The sequence below is a fragment of the Atractosteus spatula genome, chromosome 8 (assembly GCF_055471065.1).
Source record: "Atractosteus spatula isolate fAtrSpa1 chromosome 8, fAtrSpa1.hap1, whole genome shotgun sequence".
NCBI classification, from domain to species: Eukaryota; Metazoa; Chordata; class Actinopteri; order Semionotiformes; family Lepisosteidae; genus Atractosteus; species Atractosteus spatula.
This window is the reverse complement of record NC_142713.1, coordinates 896,839-912,359: the sequence shown is the minus strand read 5'-3', so window position 1 is coordinate 912,359 and position 15,521 is coordinate 896,839. Positions and strand designations below refer to the sequence as shown.

General features: G+C 54.6%; 1 protein-coding gene across 1 annotated transcript; it reads right to left on the bottom strand.

Moving 5' to 3' along the window:
- Window positions 1-512: 512 nt before the first annotated feature.
- LOC148828975 (synaptotagmin-1-like) lies at window positions 513-15,255 on the bottom strand. Its single transcript, XM_088923074.1, has 9 exons — window positions 14,982-15,255; window positions 11,615-11,804; window positions 3,975-4,150; window positions 3,660-3,770; window positions 3,301-3,468; window positions 2,597-2,764; window positions 2,344-2,461; window positions 1,450-1,583; window positions 513-884 (listed from the first exon to the last, which is right to left on the bottom strand). Exons 2-9 carry the CDS (start codon window positions 11,793-11,795, stop codon window positions 675-677), a joined length of 1,266 nt encoding a protein of 421 aa, XP_088779200.1. The 5' UTR covers window positions 11,796-11,804; window positions 14,982-15,255; the 3' UTR covers window positions 513-674.
- Window positions 15,256-15,521: the final 266 nt, after the last annotated feature.

The window sequence follows — 15,521 nt, the reverse complement described above, 5'->3', positions numbered from 1 at the left end:
GCAAGCCCCTTCTCTTGAGGGCGCTCCGGCTCTTCCCCGTTCCGCCTGATTTTCCTGCGCCTGCCTCCTGTTCCAGCCCCTCCCTTTCAAAGCCAGACGCTCCCCCCAGTCTGGGCTCGGCTCTGGGAGACGGGCGCCGGGAGGCCCGCCTACCCGCGAGCCCAGGAGGGGCTTCACCCCGGCGTCCTGACCGTCTGGGTCCGGGGCTGGGGGCGCCTGGCCCCGGTACCCCTTTAATTCCCCCGACCCCTCGCCTGATCCCACTCCGGCTTTTAACTTTGTCTCCTGGCTCTGGACTTCTGCTCCCCCTCTGGGTTTCCCTACGGACTGTCGCCCGGACCACGCCCCCCCCCAGACACCAGCGCACCCTGTTCTTCTCCCAGCCCCACTCCCAGTCCCTCTGGATTCTGCCGTGTGCAGAGGGTCCCGATCGACGAGCTCACGCTGTGCTGGCTGACAGGACAGAGCGTCGTGCAGGAGACAGAGGGAATAAACAGAGGCAGCAGCTCCTGTAGGTCCATAAATAATGATGATATAATATTGAATTACAGGAGGCAAGCAGGAAGTTGGTAATATACAGAAGACTGATACAATGTGATGCTATCGTACTTAAAAAAAAAACACAGGAGTGGAGGAAACCGTTGGCAGGAAGTGGGGGCGGACAGGAAGTGACGTCAGCGGACGTTGCCCTTCAGCGCGACCTCCACTTCCTCCTCGGGCTGCAGCGTGTGCCACTGGGCGATGGGCCGGCGGGGGTTGGCCAGCATGTCCGACCAGTGGCGCAGCTCCGTGCCCGAGGAGTTGCAGCCCACGAACACCTTCCCGATGGCGTCGTTCTTGCCCAGCTTGTCGTAGTCCAGCACGGTGACGACCACCTGCACCTTCTGCAGAGGAGAGAGAGAGAGGGGTGTCAGTGCTCCGGAGAGAGAGAGAGAGAGAGAGAGAGAGAGAGAGGGGTGTCAGTGCTCCAGAGAGAGAGAGAGAGGGGTGTCAGTGCTCCAGAGAGAGAGAGAGAGAGAGAGGGGTGTCAGTGCTCCAGAGAGAGAGAGAGGGGTGTCAGTGCTCCAGAGAGAGAGAGAGAGGGGTGTCAGTGCTCCAGAGAGAGAGAGAGAGAGAGGGGTGTCAGTGCTCCAGAGAGAGAGAGAGAGAGAGAGAGGGGTGTCAGTGCTCCAGAGAGAGAGAGAGGGGTGTCAGTGCTCCAGAGAGAGAGAGAGAGAGAGAGAGGGGTGTCAGTGCTCCAGAGAGAGAGAGAGAGAGAGGGGGGGGGCAGGACTGGGGTGTCAGTGCTCCAGAGAGAGAGAGAGAGGGGTGTCAGTGCTCCAGAGAGAGAGAGAGAGAGGGGTATCAGTGCTCCAGAGAGAGAGAGAGAGAGAGAGAGAGAGAGGGGGGCAGGACTGGGGTGTCAGTGCTCCAGAGAGCGAGGGGCAGGAGTGGGGTTCTGCAGTGTACCTGGATCTGCTCGAAGGGCACCTCGAAGCTGAAGCTCTCGTTGTAGTAGGGGTTCAGCGTGTTCTTCTTGATGGTGGTCTTCTTCTTCTTCAGCCGCTTGCCGCACTGCATGAGGTGGATCTTCACATAGGGGTCTGAGCAGGGAGAGAGAGGGAGAGCATGAACCCCACACCCAGACACACACACACACATACACACCCAGACACACTCACACCCAGACACACACACACACACTCACACCCAGACACACACACACAGACTTCACATAGGGGTCTGAGCAGGGAGAGAGAGGGAGAGCATGAACCCCACACCCAGACACACACACACACACTCACACCCAGACACACACACACACTCACACACACTCACACTCACACAGACTTCACATAGGGGTCTGAGCAGGGAGAGAGAGGGAGAGCATGAACCCCACACCCCCACACACACACACACACCCAGACACACTCACACAGACTTCACATAGGGGTCTGAGCAGGGAGAGAGAGGGAGAGCATGAACCCCACACCCAGACACACACCCAGAGACACACACACACTCACACACACACACACACACACACACACACACACAGTCACACACAGACTCACACAGGCACACACAGTCACACACAGTCACACACAGACTCACAGACTCACACAGTCACACACAGTCACACACAGACTCACAGACTCACACAGGCACACACAGTCACACACAGTCACACACAGACTCACAGACTCACACAGGCACACACAGTCACACACAGACACACACAGACACACACAGACACACACACACACACACACACACAGACTCACACAGGCACACACAGTCACACAGAGACCCACACAGACTCACACAGACTCACACAGACTCACACAGACACACACAGATTACCTGACAGTCCTCCCACGTCCATCTTCTTGAGGTTCTTGGCCTCCAGGATGATGACGGTCAGTTTCCCGGCTGTGGGAACGTAGCGCAGGGAGAAGCAGATATCGCCCAGCTTCTCCTGCTGCGGGAGAGAAGTCAGGACTCAGGGGAGAGAATTTCACACGGCCCCTCTCTGCGCCTCCTTCCTCCTCCTCCTCAGCAGCACTCCAGGGTCCCCCCGTTTTCCCCTGCCTTCCAGCCCCCTCCCTCTCCCTACCTCCTCCTTCTCCGCACTCTCCAGCTCTCTCCACTCCTCGATCAGGTGCCCCAGGTCCACGCTGCTCATGGGCACCTTCACGTCGCCGATGGCGTCGTGCTTCGAGAAACGGTCGAAATCGTACACCGCCATCATCAGCGTCTTGCCGCCCAGCTCCGCGTACGGGACCTGAGACAGACACAGGGATTGACAGGGAACACAGCGAGAGGAAGACAGAGGGAGGGCTACAGGGACTGCAGCTGTGACGGCCAGTGAAAGCCTGGAAGAATGTCACTGTAAGTCTTACTTGTGTAACTTGCATTGTCCCACAAGCCTTAACTCTCCCTGTTTCTGCTCCTGCTCACTGACGTTGAAGAATGTCGCTGTAAGTCTTGCTTGTGTAACTCGCATTGTCCCACAAGCCTTAACTTTCCCTGTTTCTGCTCCTGCTCACTGACGTTGAAGAATGTCGTTGTAAGTCTTACTTGTGTAACTTGCATTGTCCCACAAGCCTTAACTTTCCCTGTTTCTGCTCCTGCTCACTGACGTTGAAGAATATCGTTGTAAGTCTTGCTTGTGTAACTCGCATTGTCCCACAAGCCTTAACATTCCCTGTTTCTGCTCCTGCTCACTGACGTTGAAGAATGTCGCTGTAAGTCTTACTTGTGTAACTCGCATTGTCCCACAAGCCTTAACTCTCCCTGTTTCTGCTCCTGCTCACTGACCTTGAAGTGGAAGGTCTCATTGAAAACGGGACTCAGAGTCTTGCGGTGAACTTTCGTCTCGAATTTCTTCTTCTTGTCCGGCATGAGGTAGACCTTGACGTAGGGGTCAGAGGTGCCCCCGATGTCCATCGCTTGCAGATCCTCTGCTTGGAGAATCCCTACGATCAACTGTGAGAGAGGTGTTTGTAATACAGACACGCTGACTGGACCCCACTGTCAGCTTCCTCCGCTTGCAACAGTGAAACACGCACACAGATGCCGTGACACACGCACACACGCACACAGATGCCGTGACACACACACACACGCATGCACGCACGCACGCACGCACGCACGCACACACGCACGCACACACACACCTGTCCATTCTGAAAATCGTAGTCCAGGGAGTACTGCAGCCGGCCGAGCTTCTCCTGCTGCTTCTCCGAGGCCTTACCGCCTCCGTCCAGATCCTCCACATCGGGCTGCACCTGGGGGACAAACCGGAAAACGGGAAGAGGAATCAAATTCGGCAAAGGCCCTCGGCCCAGACAGGGTGTTGTGAAATATGGTTTCGAAATCCCACGTTTCAGATAAAAAAAAAAATCAGCTACTTGTCGGACTACAAATCCCACCATGCAACATTCAATGTGGCTCCTCCGAGCCTGCAGAGGGCAGCACCCGCATTCTCTCACCTTGTCCACATAGCTGCTGCCCATGTCGTTTGCGTCCTTCATGTTTATCTGAGCTTTCTTCTCTTTCTTCTTCCCTTTCTTCTTCTTCCCGCAGCACTTCTTACAGACACAGAACACGCAGCACAGAACCAAGACACACAGCAGCACCACTATCGCACCTACTGCCCAGAGCGGGACTGAGAGACAGAGAGAGAGGGGTCAATACACACTGACTGGACACTCCAGTACATTAACACTGCACCGAGAGAGAGAGGGGTTAATACACACACACTGACTGGACACTCCAGTACATTAACACTGCACTGAGAGAGAGAGGGGTTAATACAGACACACTGACTGGACACTCCAGTACATGAACACTGCACTGAGAGAGAGAGGGGTTAATACAGACACACTGACTGGACACTCCAGTACATGAACACTGCACTGAGAGAGAGAGGGGTTCATACAGACACACTGACTGGACACTCCAGTACATTAAAACTGCACTGAGAGAGAGGGGTTCATACAGACACACTGACTGGACACTCCAGTACATTAACACTGCACTGAGAGAGAGAGAGGGGTTAATACAGACACACTGACTGGACACTCCAGTACATTAACACTGCACTGAGAGAGAGAGAGGGGTTAATACAGACACACTGACTGGACACTCCAGTACATGAACACTGCACTGAGAGAGAGAGGGGTTAATACAGACACACTGACTGGACACTCCAGTACATTAACACTGCACTGAGAGAAAGGGGTTAATACAGACACACTGACTGGACACTCCAGTACATTAACACTGCACTGAGAGAGAGAGGGGTTAATACAGACACACTGACTGGACACTCCAGTACATTAACACTGCACTGAGAGAGAGAGAGGGGGGTTAATACACACACACTGACTGGACACTCCAGTACATCAACACTGCACTGAGAGAGAGGGGTTCATACAGACACACTGACTGGACACTCTAGTACATTAACACTGCACTGAGAGAGAGAGGGGTTAATACACACACACTGACTGGACACTCCAGTACATGAACACTGCACTGAGAGAGAGAGGGGTTCATACAGACACACTGACTGGACACTCCAGTACATGAACACAGCACTGAGAGAGAGAGGGGTTAATACACACACACTGACTGGACACTCCAGTACATGAACACTGCACTGAGAGAGAGAGAGGGGTTAATACAGACACACTGACTGGACACTCCAGTACATGAACACTGCACTGAGAGAGAGAGGGGTTAATACAGACACACTGACTGGATACTACAGTACAATAACAGTGTTCTATTGGGAACAGGTGTATAGATAATAGAGATCTTGAATCTATGTATAGGTTAAGACAAATGAAAGTGATGGATGAATATATAGGCTTATATGTATAAGCTTACATACTGTATATATAAACATATACTGTATGGAGAGAGATGGGTTGACAGATGAAGTTGTGAAAATAGTTCATTATTGCTCATGAGAAGGGGGAACTGGTTGCTAAGCAGCAGTCTCTGGGGGAGGAAACAGGGCTCCGTTTCCTGGGCAACGCCAGTCCATAGTCCAACTCTGAGAGCCCGCTCGGCAGAGATCGACACAGGCGTCTCCTCAGACAGCGCACAACATTTATCAACAGCAAACCCGCTCTTATATCACAGACACTGCTCTGGTGCCTGCAGAGCAGCACTGCTCATCTGCGCCAGTGCGTCTCCTGTACCTTACTGGAGAATTGAATTAGAAAAGAGGCTTGGATTGGAATTTGACTTCAATCTAATTGTATCCAGACACGGCTAGCTGGAAGCCTATATGTTGTGGGACAGGCCGTGAGATTCACCTCTCAGAGTAGCCTGCCCACCCTGTCTCTTACTGCGCAGCTACACTGCAGTGTGTCAGAGCTGTCCTGAGCACCGCGCCGTGTCTCTCAGTGTGTCAGAGCTGTCCTGAGCACTGCGCTGTGTCTCTCAGTGTGTCAGAGCTGTCCTGAGCACCGCGCCGCGTCTCTCAGTGTGTCAGAGCTGTCCTGAGCACCGCGCCGTGTCTCTCAGTGTGTCGGAGCTGTCCTGAGCACTGCGCCGTGTCTCTCAGTGTGTCAGAGCTGTCCTGAGCACCGCGCCGTGTCTCTCAGTGTGTCAGAGCTGTCCTGAGCACCGCGCAGTGTCTCTCAGTGTGTCAGAGCTGTCCTGAGCACCGCGCCGTGTCTCTCAGTGTGTCAGAGCTGTCCTGAGCACTGCGCAGCTACACTGCAGTGTGTCAGAGCTGTCCTGAGCACCGCGCCGTGTCTCTCAGTGTGTCAGAGCTGTCCTGAGCACCGCGCCGCGTCTCTCAGTGTGTCAGAGCTGTCCTGAGCACCGCGCTGTGTCTCTGTGTGTGTCAGAGCTGTCCTGAGCACCCCGCTGTGTCTCTGTGTGTGTGAGAGCTGTCCTGAGCACCGCGCCGTGTCTCTGTGTGTGTGAGAGCTGTCCTGAGCACCGCGCCGTGTCTCTGTGTGTGTCAGAGCTGTCCTGAGCACCGCGCCGCGTCTCTCAGTGTGTCAGAGCTGTCCTGAGCACCGCGCTGTGTCTCTGTGTGTGTCAGAGCTGTCCTGAGCACCCCGCTGTGTCTCTGTGTGTGTGAGAGCTGTCCTGAGCACCGCGCCGTGTCTCTGTGTGTGTGAGAGCTGTCCTGAGCACCGCGCCGTGTCTCTGTGTGTGTGAGAGCTGTCCTGAGCATGTGTTGGGGGTTGTAGCAGGGGTCCTACAGCCACACTGCCCAGACCAGACCAGAGACTTCTCTACCTCTCCAGTCCTGCAGCTCGTACTACAAGCGCTGCTACTCCTCTAACTCTACCACCACTGGCACCAAAGCCTGCCCCCTGCTACAGACACTGTTCCTGCAGGCCGGCTAGTCACGAGGATCACGAACTCCGACAGCTGCGTTTCAGCACAGCAAGACCAGGAACTTACGTCTGTGCGCGTGATCTGAACAGACCACAGGGCAGGAGTGAGAGGGGAGGAGAAGAGAAAAACAAGAAAAGTGAGGATGGATGAAACCAGGTGAAATGTCATGGAGGACAAAAACACGAGAGAGGTGAAGGACCAGAGCTTTGAAACTGTTACTGTGCACCGGGACTGGGCTGTGTCAGTAAACTCCACACACACTGTCAGTGTCTGATCTCTAGAGCTCTGGGACTGGGCTGTGTCAGTAAACTCCACACACACTGTCGGTGTCTGATCTCTAGAGCTCCGGGACTGGGCTGTGTCAGTAAACTCCACACACACTGTTGGTGTCTGATCTCTAGAGCTCTGGGACTGGGCTGTGTCAGTAAACTCCACACACACTGTCGGTGTCTGATCTCTAGAGCTCTGGGACTGGGCTGTGTCAGTAAACTCCACACACACTGTCAGTGTCCGATCTCTAGAGCTCTGGGACTGGGCTGTGTCAGTAAACTCCACACACACTGTCGGTGTCTGATCTCTAGAGCTCTGGGACTGGGCTGTGTCAGTAAACTCCACACACACTGTCAGTGTCCGATCTCTAGAGCTCTGGGACTGGGCCTTGTCAGTAAACTCCACACACACTGTCAGTGTCCGATCTCTAGAGCTCTGGGACTGGGCTGTGTCAGTAAACTCCACACACACTTTCAGTGTCTGATCTCTACAGCACTGGGACTGGGCTGTGTCAGTAAACTCCACACACACTGTCAGTGTCTGATCTCTAGAGCTCTGGGACTGGGCTGTGTCAGTAAACTCCACACACACTGTCAGTGTCTGATCTCTAGAGCTCTGGGACTGGGCTGTGTCAGTAAACTCCACACACACTGTCAGTGTCTGATCTCTAGAGCTCTGGGACTGGGCTGTGTCAGTAAACTCCACACACACTGTCAGTGTCTGATCTCTAGAGCTCTGGGACTGGGCTGTGTCAGTAAACTCCACACACACTGTCAGTGTCTGATCTCTAGAGCACTGGGACTGGGCTGTGTCAGTAAACTCCACACACACTGTCGGTGTCTGATCTCCAGAGCTCTGGGACTGGGCTGTGTCAGTAAACTCCACACACACTGTCAGTGTCTGATCTCTTGAGGTCTGGGACTGGGCTGTGTCAGCAAACTCCACACACACTGTCAGTGTCTGATCTCTAGAGCTCTGGGACTGGGCTGTGTCAGTAAACTCCACACACACTGTCAGTGTCTGATCTCTAGAGCTCTGGGACTGGGCTGTGTCAGTAAACTCCACACACACTGTCAGTGTCTGATCTCTAGAGCTCTGGGACTGGGCTGTGTCAGTAAACTCCACACACACTGTCAGTGTCTGATCTCTAGAGCACCGGGACTGGGCTGTGTCAGTAAACTCCACACACACTGTCAGTGTCTGATCTCTAGAGCACCGGGACTGGGCTGTGTCAGTAAACTCCACACACACTGTCAGTGTCTGATCTCTAGAGCTCTGGGACTGGGCTGTGTCAGTAAACTCCACACACACTGTCAGTGTCTGATCTCTAGAGCTCTGGGACTGGGCTGTGTCAGTAAACTCCACACACACTGTCGGTGTCTGATCTCTAGAGCTCTGGGACTGGGCTGTGTCAGTAAACTCCACACACACTGTCAGTGTCTGATCTCTAGAGCTCTGGGACTGGGCTGTGTCAGTATACTCCACACACACTGTCGGTGTCTGATCTCTAGAGCTCTGGGACTGGGCTGTGTCAGTAAACTCCACACACACTGTCGGTGTCTGATCTCTAGAGCTCTGGGACTGGGCTGTGTCAGTAAACTCCACACACACTGTCAGTGTCCGATCTCTAGAGCTCTGGGACTGGGCTGTGTCAGTAAACTCCACACACACTGTCAGTGTCTGATCTCTAGAGCACCGGGACTGGGCTGTGTCAGTAAACTCCACACACACTGTCGGTGTCCGATCTCTAGAGCACTGGGACTGGGCTGTGTCAGTAAACTCCACACACACTGTCAGTGTCTGATCTCTAGAGCTCTGGGACTGGGCTGTGTCAGTAAACTCCACACACACTGTCAGTGTCTGATCTCTAGAGCTCCGGGACTGGGCTGTGTCAGTAAACTCCACACACACTGTCAGTGTCTGATCTCTAGAGCTCTGGGACTGGGCTGTGTCAGTAAACTCCACACACACTGTCAGTGTCTGATCTCTAGAGCTCCGGGACTGGGCTGTGTCAGTAAACTCCACACACACTGTCAGTGTCTGATCTCTAGAGCTCTGGGAATGGGCTGTGTCAGTAAACTCCACACACACTGTCAGTGTCTGATCTCTAGAGCTCTGGGACTGGGCTGTGTCAGTAAACTCCACACACACTGTCAGTGTCTGATCTCTAGAGCTCTGGGACTGGGCTGTGTCAGTAAACTCCACTGGAAACACCACATGGACTGGGGTTCTGGTCTCTGGACTCCCTTCTGTGTTATGAATAAGCTTTTCCAGATGCTGTTGTATATTAAATAAAAACACAGGAGTTTATCTGCTCACTGTTGTACAAAGTGAGTATTAAAATGTTGGAGTCCTCCTGCCACAGCATGGCTTCTGATGAGCTTTTCAAGCCATCATTAATCCCTTTGGCCCCACTCCCTGATTCTGACTTAGGTTACCTCGTTAATGCTGATTGGAGTCCCACAATCACTAACTAATCTCAAATCCAGAGACAAACGGTTGATTACCTGCTTCTCTCAGAGTTTACCCTGGTAATGGAACATGTCGATGTCACAGTCTGTGCTTTGACTGTTACACTGTGTATTCCTGTAATTGGAACCTGATTTATTACTACAGATTTGACTAAACTCTGTAACAGCTGCACTGCATAACATTTCTTATAGCTGTCTGAACAGCAGGGTTACAGTGTGACCCAGACTGGACCAGTGATCTCTGGACTGTAGGGGTACAGTGTGACCCAGACTGGACCAGTGATCTCTGAACAGCAGGGTTACAGTGTGACCCAGACTGGACCAGTGATCTCTGGACTGTAGGGGTACAGTGTGACCCAGACTGGACCAGTGATCTCTGAACAGCAGGGTTACAGTGTGACCCAGACTGGACCAGTGATCTCTGGACTGTAGGGGTACAGTGTGACCCAGACTGGACCAGTGATCTCTGAACAGCAGGGTTACAGTGTGACCCAGACTGGACCAGTGATCTCTGGACTGTAGGGGTACAGTGTGACCCAGACTGGACCAGTGATCTCTGAACAGCAGGGTTACAGTGTGACCCAGACTGGACCAGTGATCTCTGGACTGTAGGGGTACAGTGTGACCCAGACTAGACCAGTGATCTCTGAACAGCAGGGTTACAGTGTGACCCAGACTGGACCAGTGCTCTCTGGACTGTAGGGGTACAGCGTGACCCAGACTGGACCAGTGATCTCTGGACTGTGGGGGTAAAGTGTGACACAGACTGGACCAGTGATCTCTGGACTGTAGGGGTACAGTGTGACCCAGACTGGACCGGCGATCTCTGGACTGTAGGGTTACAGTGTGACCCAGACTGGACCAGTGATCTCTGGACTGTGGGGGTTACAGTGTGACCCAGACTGGACCAGTGATCTCTGGACTGTAGGGGTACAGTGTGACCCAGACTGGACCAGTGATCTCTGAACAGCAGGGTTACAGTGTGACCCAGACTGGACCAGTGATCTCTGGACTGTAGGGGTACAGTGTGACCCAGACTGGACCAGTGATCTCTGAACAGCAGGGTTACGGTGTGACCCAGACTGGACCAGTGATCTCTGGACTGTAGGGGTACAGCGTGACCCAGACTGGACCAGTGATCTCTGGACTGTGGGGGTAAAGTGTGACACAGACTGGACCAGTGATCTCTGGACTGTAGGGGTACAGTGTGACCCAGACTGGACCGGCGATCTCTGGACTGTAGGGGTACAGTGTGACCCAGACTGGACCGGTGATCTCTGGACCGTGGGGTTACAGTGTGACCCAGACTGGACCGGCGATCTCTGGACTGTAGGGGTACAGTGTGACCCAGACTGGACCGGCGATCTCTGGACTGTAGGGTTACAGTGTGACCCAGACTGGACCGGCGATCTCTGGACTGTAGGGTTACAGTGTGACCCAGACTGGACCGGCGATCTCTGGACTGTAGGGGTACAGTGTGACCCAGACTGGACCGGCGATCTCTGGACTGTAGGGGTACAGTGTGACCCAGACTGGACCAGTGGTCTCTGGACCGTAGGGGTACAGTGTGACCCAGACTGGACCAGTGGTCTCTGGACCGTGGGGTTACAGTGTGACCCAGACTGGACCAGTGGTCTCTGGACTGTAGGGGTACAGTGTGACCCAGACTGGACCAGTGGTCTCTGGACTGTAGGGGTACAGTGTGACCCAGACTGGACCAGTGGTCTCTGGACTGTAGGGGTACAGTGTGACCCAGACTGGACCAGTGGTCTCTGGACCGTGGGGTTACAGTGTGACCCAGACTGGACCAGTGGTCTCTGGACTGTAGGGGTACAGTGTGACCCAGACTGGACCAGTGGTCTCTGGACTGTAGGGGTACAGTGTGACCCAGACTGGACCAGTGGTCTCTGGACTGTAGGGGTACAGTGTGACCCAGACTGGACCAGTGGTCTCTGGACCGTGGGGTTACAGTATGACCTATCCCATACACACCAGCAGGGGGCACTCTCCATCATACTCACTTGGCAGCTTTCCCAGCTCATTCATGAACTTTGTCTTCATGTGTGTGAAGACATCATGGTGATGGACGGGTCTGGTTTCATTCTGCACGTGTTCAGGAGGCTCTGAAGTCGTCACCTCTGTGTGGTGGAGCTCTGCTGAGCGCCGTACCGCCCTCACCTCCCGTATACTGGATAAGCGCATGACGAAAACCTGACGGAAAATATTCATTATTTAGATAGTTTTCTGAAATGATATTTGTATTAACCCCTCTCTCTCTCTCAGTGCAGTGTTAATGTACTGGAGTGTCCAGTCAGTGTGTCTGTATTAACCCCCCTCTCTCTCAGTGCAGTGTTAATGTACTGGAGTGTCCAGTCAGTGTGTGTGTATGAACCCCTCTCTCTCTCAGTGCAGTGTTAATGTACTGGAGTGTCCAGTCAGTGTGTGTGTATTAACCCCCCTCTCTCTCAGTGCAGTGTTAATGTACTGGAGTGTCCAGTCAGTGTGTCTGTATTAACCCCCCTCTCTCTCAGTGCAGTGTTAATGTACTGGAGTGTCCAGTCAGTGTGTCTGTATTAACCCCTCTCTCTCTCAGTGCAGTGTTAATGTACTGGAGTGTCCAGTCAGTGTGTGTATTAACCCCTCTCTCTCAGTGCAGTGTTAATGTACTGGAGTGTCCAGTCAGTGTGTGTGTATGAACCCCTCTCTCTCTCAGTGCAGTGTTAATGTACTGGAGTGTCCAGTCAGTGTGTGTGTATTAACCCCTCTCTCTCTCAGTGCAGTGTTAATGTACTGGAGTGTCCAGTCAGTGTGTCTGTATGAACCCCTCTCTCTCTCAGTGCAGTGTTACTGTACAGTGCAGATATATTTAACTTTTCCCTAGTCTATTTCTCTACTGTTTCAGCTGCAGTCTTCACCATGGGTCCCTCAGAGACAGCATCTCCAGATTGGATATAATATCACTGACCTTAATCTATGGACTTTGCACTTTAAACTGCACATCTCCCAAGCGCTCTATCTGTGACCTCCACTAATAGGATTTCCAGCCATACTTAGCTGATTCCCTCTCCTTAAGTCAATTAGGGTTCCTTTTCCAGAAACAAGATGGCAAACTGCCTTCAGCTGCGTCACGTCGCTCTCCTGCTTCCGAAACCACAGCCTCTCACGGAGGTCATATAAGTTTATGCCGAAGCAGGGACTTCTCACGGACTACATCTCCCATGGTGCCCTGCGGCTCTGTGCCATGCACCATGGGGAATGTAGTCTGTGTGAAGTCCCTGCTTGTTCATAAACTTATATGACCTCCGCGACAGTTTTGTAATTTCTCAAGTTCACTGTGGATCCAGGCTTTAAATGAGAGTGCAGGAAATGAAAATCCAATCAGAGCATTTTTAAGAACTACTGTTCCCAGACTGCTCCTGGATATAGGAGGTATATGCACCAGCTTAGTGGCTGCAGCAAGGGCTCGTGGGCGATGTAGTTTTACTGTTGTAGTGGAGCAGTATGTAAAGCGAGATGTACATAAGAAACAACAAACAATGCCCACAAAGACGAAGAACCACCTTGCACTCTCATTCTGCAGTGCGAGCTCAGTTTCTGACAGCCTGGTTCTGGTATGATTGGTGCTGTGATCTAATGGATTAATGCACATCTCCCTCTGGATGCCCACTGCAGAAGATCAGCACACAGGAGCCCTACAGTCGCACACCAGCAGTCCACCTGAGCACAGAGACCACGATCCCACCCGAGAGCATCACGGCACCCTGGAGCCCAGCAAGGAGGAGCACAGCTGGAACATGACTCTCTCACAGAGCGCCCCCTCTCCTCCACCCTGACTCTCTCACAGAGACCCCCTCTCCTCCACCCTGAGAGACTCTCTCACAGAGACCCCCTCTCCTCCACCCTGACTCTCTCACAGAGACCCCCTCTCCTCCACCCTGAGAGACTCTCTCACAGAGCCCCCTCTCCTCCACCCTGAGAGACTCTCTCACAGAGACCCCCTCTCCTCCACCCTGACTCTCTCACAGAGACCCCCTCTCCTCCACCCTGACTCTCTCACAGAGACCCCCTCTCCTCCACCCTGACTCTCACAGAGACCCCTCTCCTCCACCCTGACTCTCTCACAGAGACCCCCTCTCCTCCACCCTGAGAGACTCTCTCACAGAGACCCCCTCTCCTCCACCCTGACTCTCTCACAGAGACCCCCTCTCCTCCACCCTGACTCTCTCCCAGAGCGCCCCCTCTCCTCCACCCTGACTCTCTCACAGAGACCCCCTCTCCTCCACCCTGAGAGACTCTCTCACAGAGACCCCCTCTCCTCCACCCTGACTCTCTCACAGAGACCCCCTCTCCTCCACCCTGACTCTCACAGAGACCCCCTCTCCTCCACCCTGACTCTCCACAGAGACCCCCTCTCCTCCACCCTGAGAGACTCTCTCACAGAGACCCCCTCTCCTCCACCCTGACTCTCTCACAGAGACCCCCTCTCCTCCACCCTGAGAGACTCTCTCCCAGAGCGCCCCCTCTCCTCCACCCTGACTCTCTCACAGAGACCCCCTCTCCTCCACCCTGACTCTCTCACAGAGACCCCCTCTCCTCCACCCTGAGAGACTCTCTCACAGAGACCCCCTCTCCTCCACCCTGACTCTCTCCCAGAGCGAGCACAGGAAGAACATACAAGCTCCACACACACAGCAGCCCAGAAGTGCAAGGCAGCAGTGCTGACCGCTCCGGATCTCTCTCCAAATGATGTGTCGGAGTCATTGCGAAGCAATTGGACTGTCATCGCCTCCAGCGTGCGCGCAGCTCAGCAGGAGAGCTCTGCCCCCTGGCAGCCCAGCCTGGCCGCAGTCGTGCCCGGATCCCGGCCGCTCGGGCGCCGGCGGTACCGGTAAACCGGAGCGGTTCATCGCCTTCGTTAGCGAGCGAGAACCACCCGGCGGCGGTTTTCTCAGAAAGGGGGTGTCCTGTTTGTCGACCCCCCCCGCCCCGCGCGCTGCTCGGCCCGCTCTGGGCTGTGTCTCTCGCCCGCCCCACCGTACCGTCAGTCCAGCTGCGACGCCTTCGTGGACCCCGGCTGGCGGACGGATCGCGTCGCTCTTCCCGGCGCGATGAGAATGAGACCGCGCTCCGTCAGCGCCACGGACACACGCCGCCTCCCCGCCGACCCCCGGCGGTTGCTAAGCAGCGGCGCCACTGGGGGGTGCAGAAGGAACGCGGGTCCAGTCTCCCGGGATAAGCACTTAAGTCCCACTGGGCGGTCCGCCAGCGCCCGGCTCTCCGCTCCTAATTAGTCCTCATTAACCAGCGTGTGGCCGTCGTGCCAGGGTGCGGAGAAGCGGATCGGAACGGGGAAACGCGCAGTCAGTCTCTACGCCATGTTAGACTCACCTCCCCCGCGTCCCGCGTCTCTCTGCCCCGAGCGGCTCCGCTGGACTCCCCGACAGCGACGAGCGCACGACCTGCTGACAGCCTGTTGCGCGCAACCCGGGGCCGTGCGGTGTGGTCTGACAGCCCTGCGCCCAGCCTGGCCCCCCTCTCTCTGTCCCTCTCCCTGTCTCTCTTCTCTATCCCTCTCCCCCTCCCTCTATCCCTCTCTCTCTCCTCTATCCCTCTCCCCCTCCCTCTCTCTCTCTCTTCTCTTCTCTATCCCTCTCCCCTCCCTCTCTCTCTCTCTCTTCTCTTCTCTATCCCCCTCCCTCTATCTCTCTCTCTCTCCTCTATCCCTCTCCCCCTCCCTCTCTCTCTCTCTCTTCTCTATCCCTCTCCCCTCCCTCTCTCTCTCTCTTCTCTATCCCCCTCCCCCTATCCCTCTCCCCTCCCTCTCTCTCTCTCTCTCTCTTCTCTATCCCTCTCCCCTCCCTCTCTCTCTCTCTTCTCTATCCCCCTCCCCCTATCCCTCTCCCCTCCCTCTCTCTCTCTCTCTCTCTC

What these genes read in the sequence shown, in the direction of transcription:
- LOC148828975 (XM_088923074.1), bottom strand. Translation starts at nt 11,795, where the DNA reads ATGCGCTTATCCAGTATACGGGAGGTGAGGGCGGTACGGCGCTCAGCA. An exon ending in TGAGCTGGGAAAGCTGCCAA is followed by an intron (nt 4,151 to 11,614) that starts GTGAGTATGATG and finishes TCTGTCTCTCAG; the next exon opens with TCCCGCTCTGGGCAGTAGGT. An exon ending in ATGAGACCTTCCACTTCAAG is followed by an intron (nt 2,765 to 3,300) that starts GTCAGTGAGCAG and finishes TGTCTGTCTCAG; the next exon opens with GTCCCGTACGCGGAGCTGGG.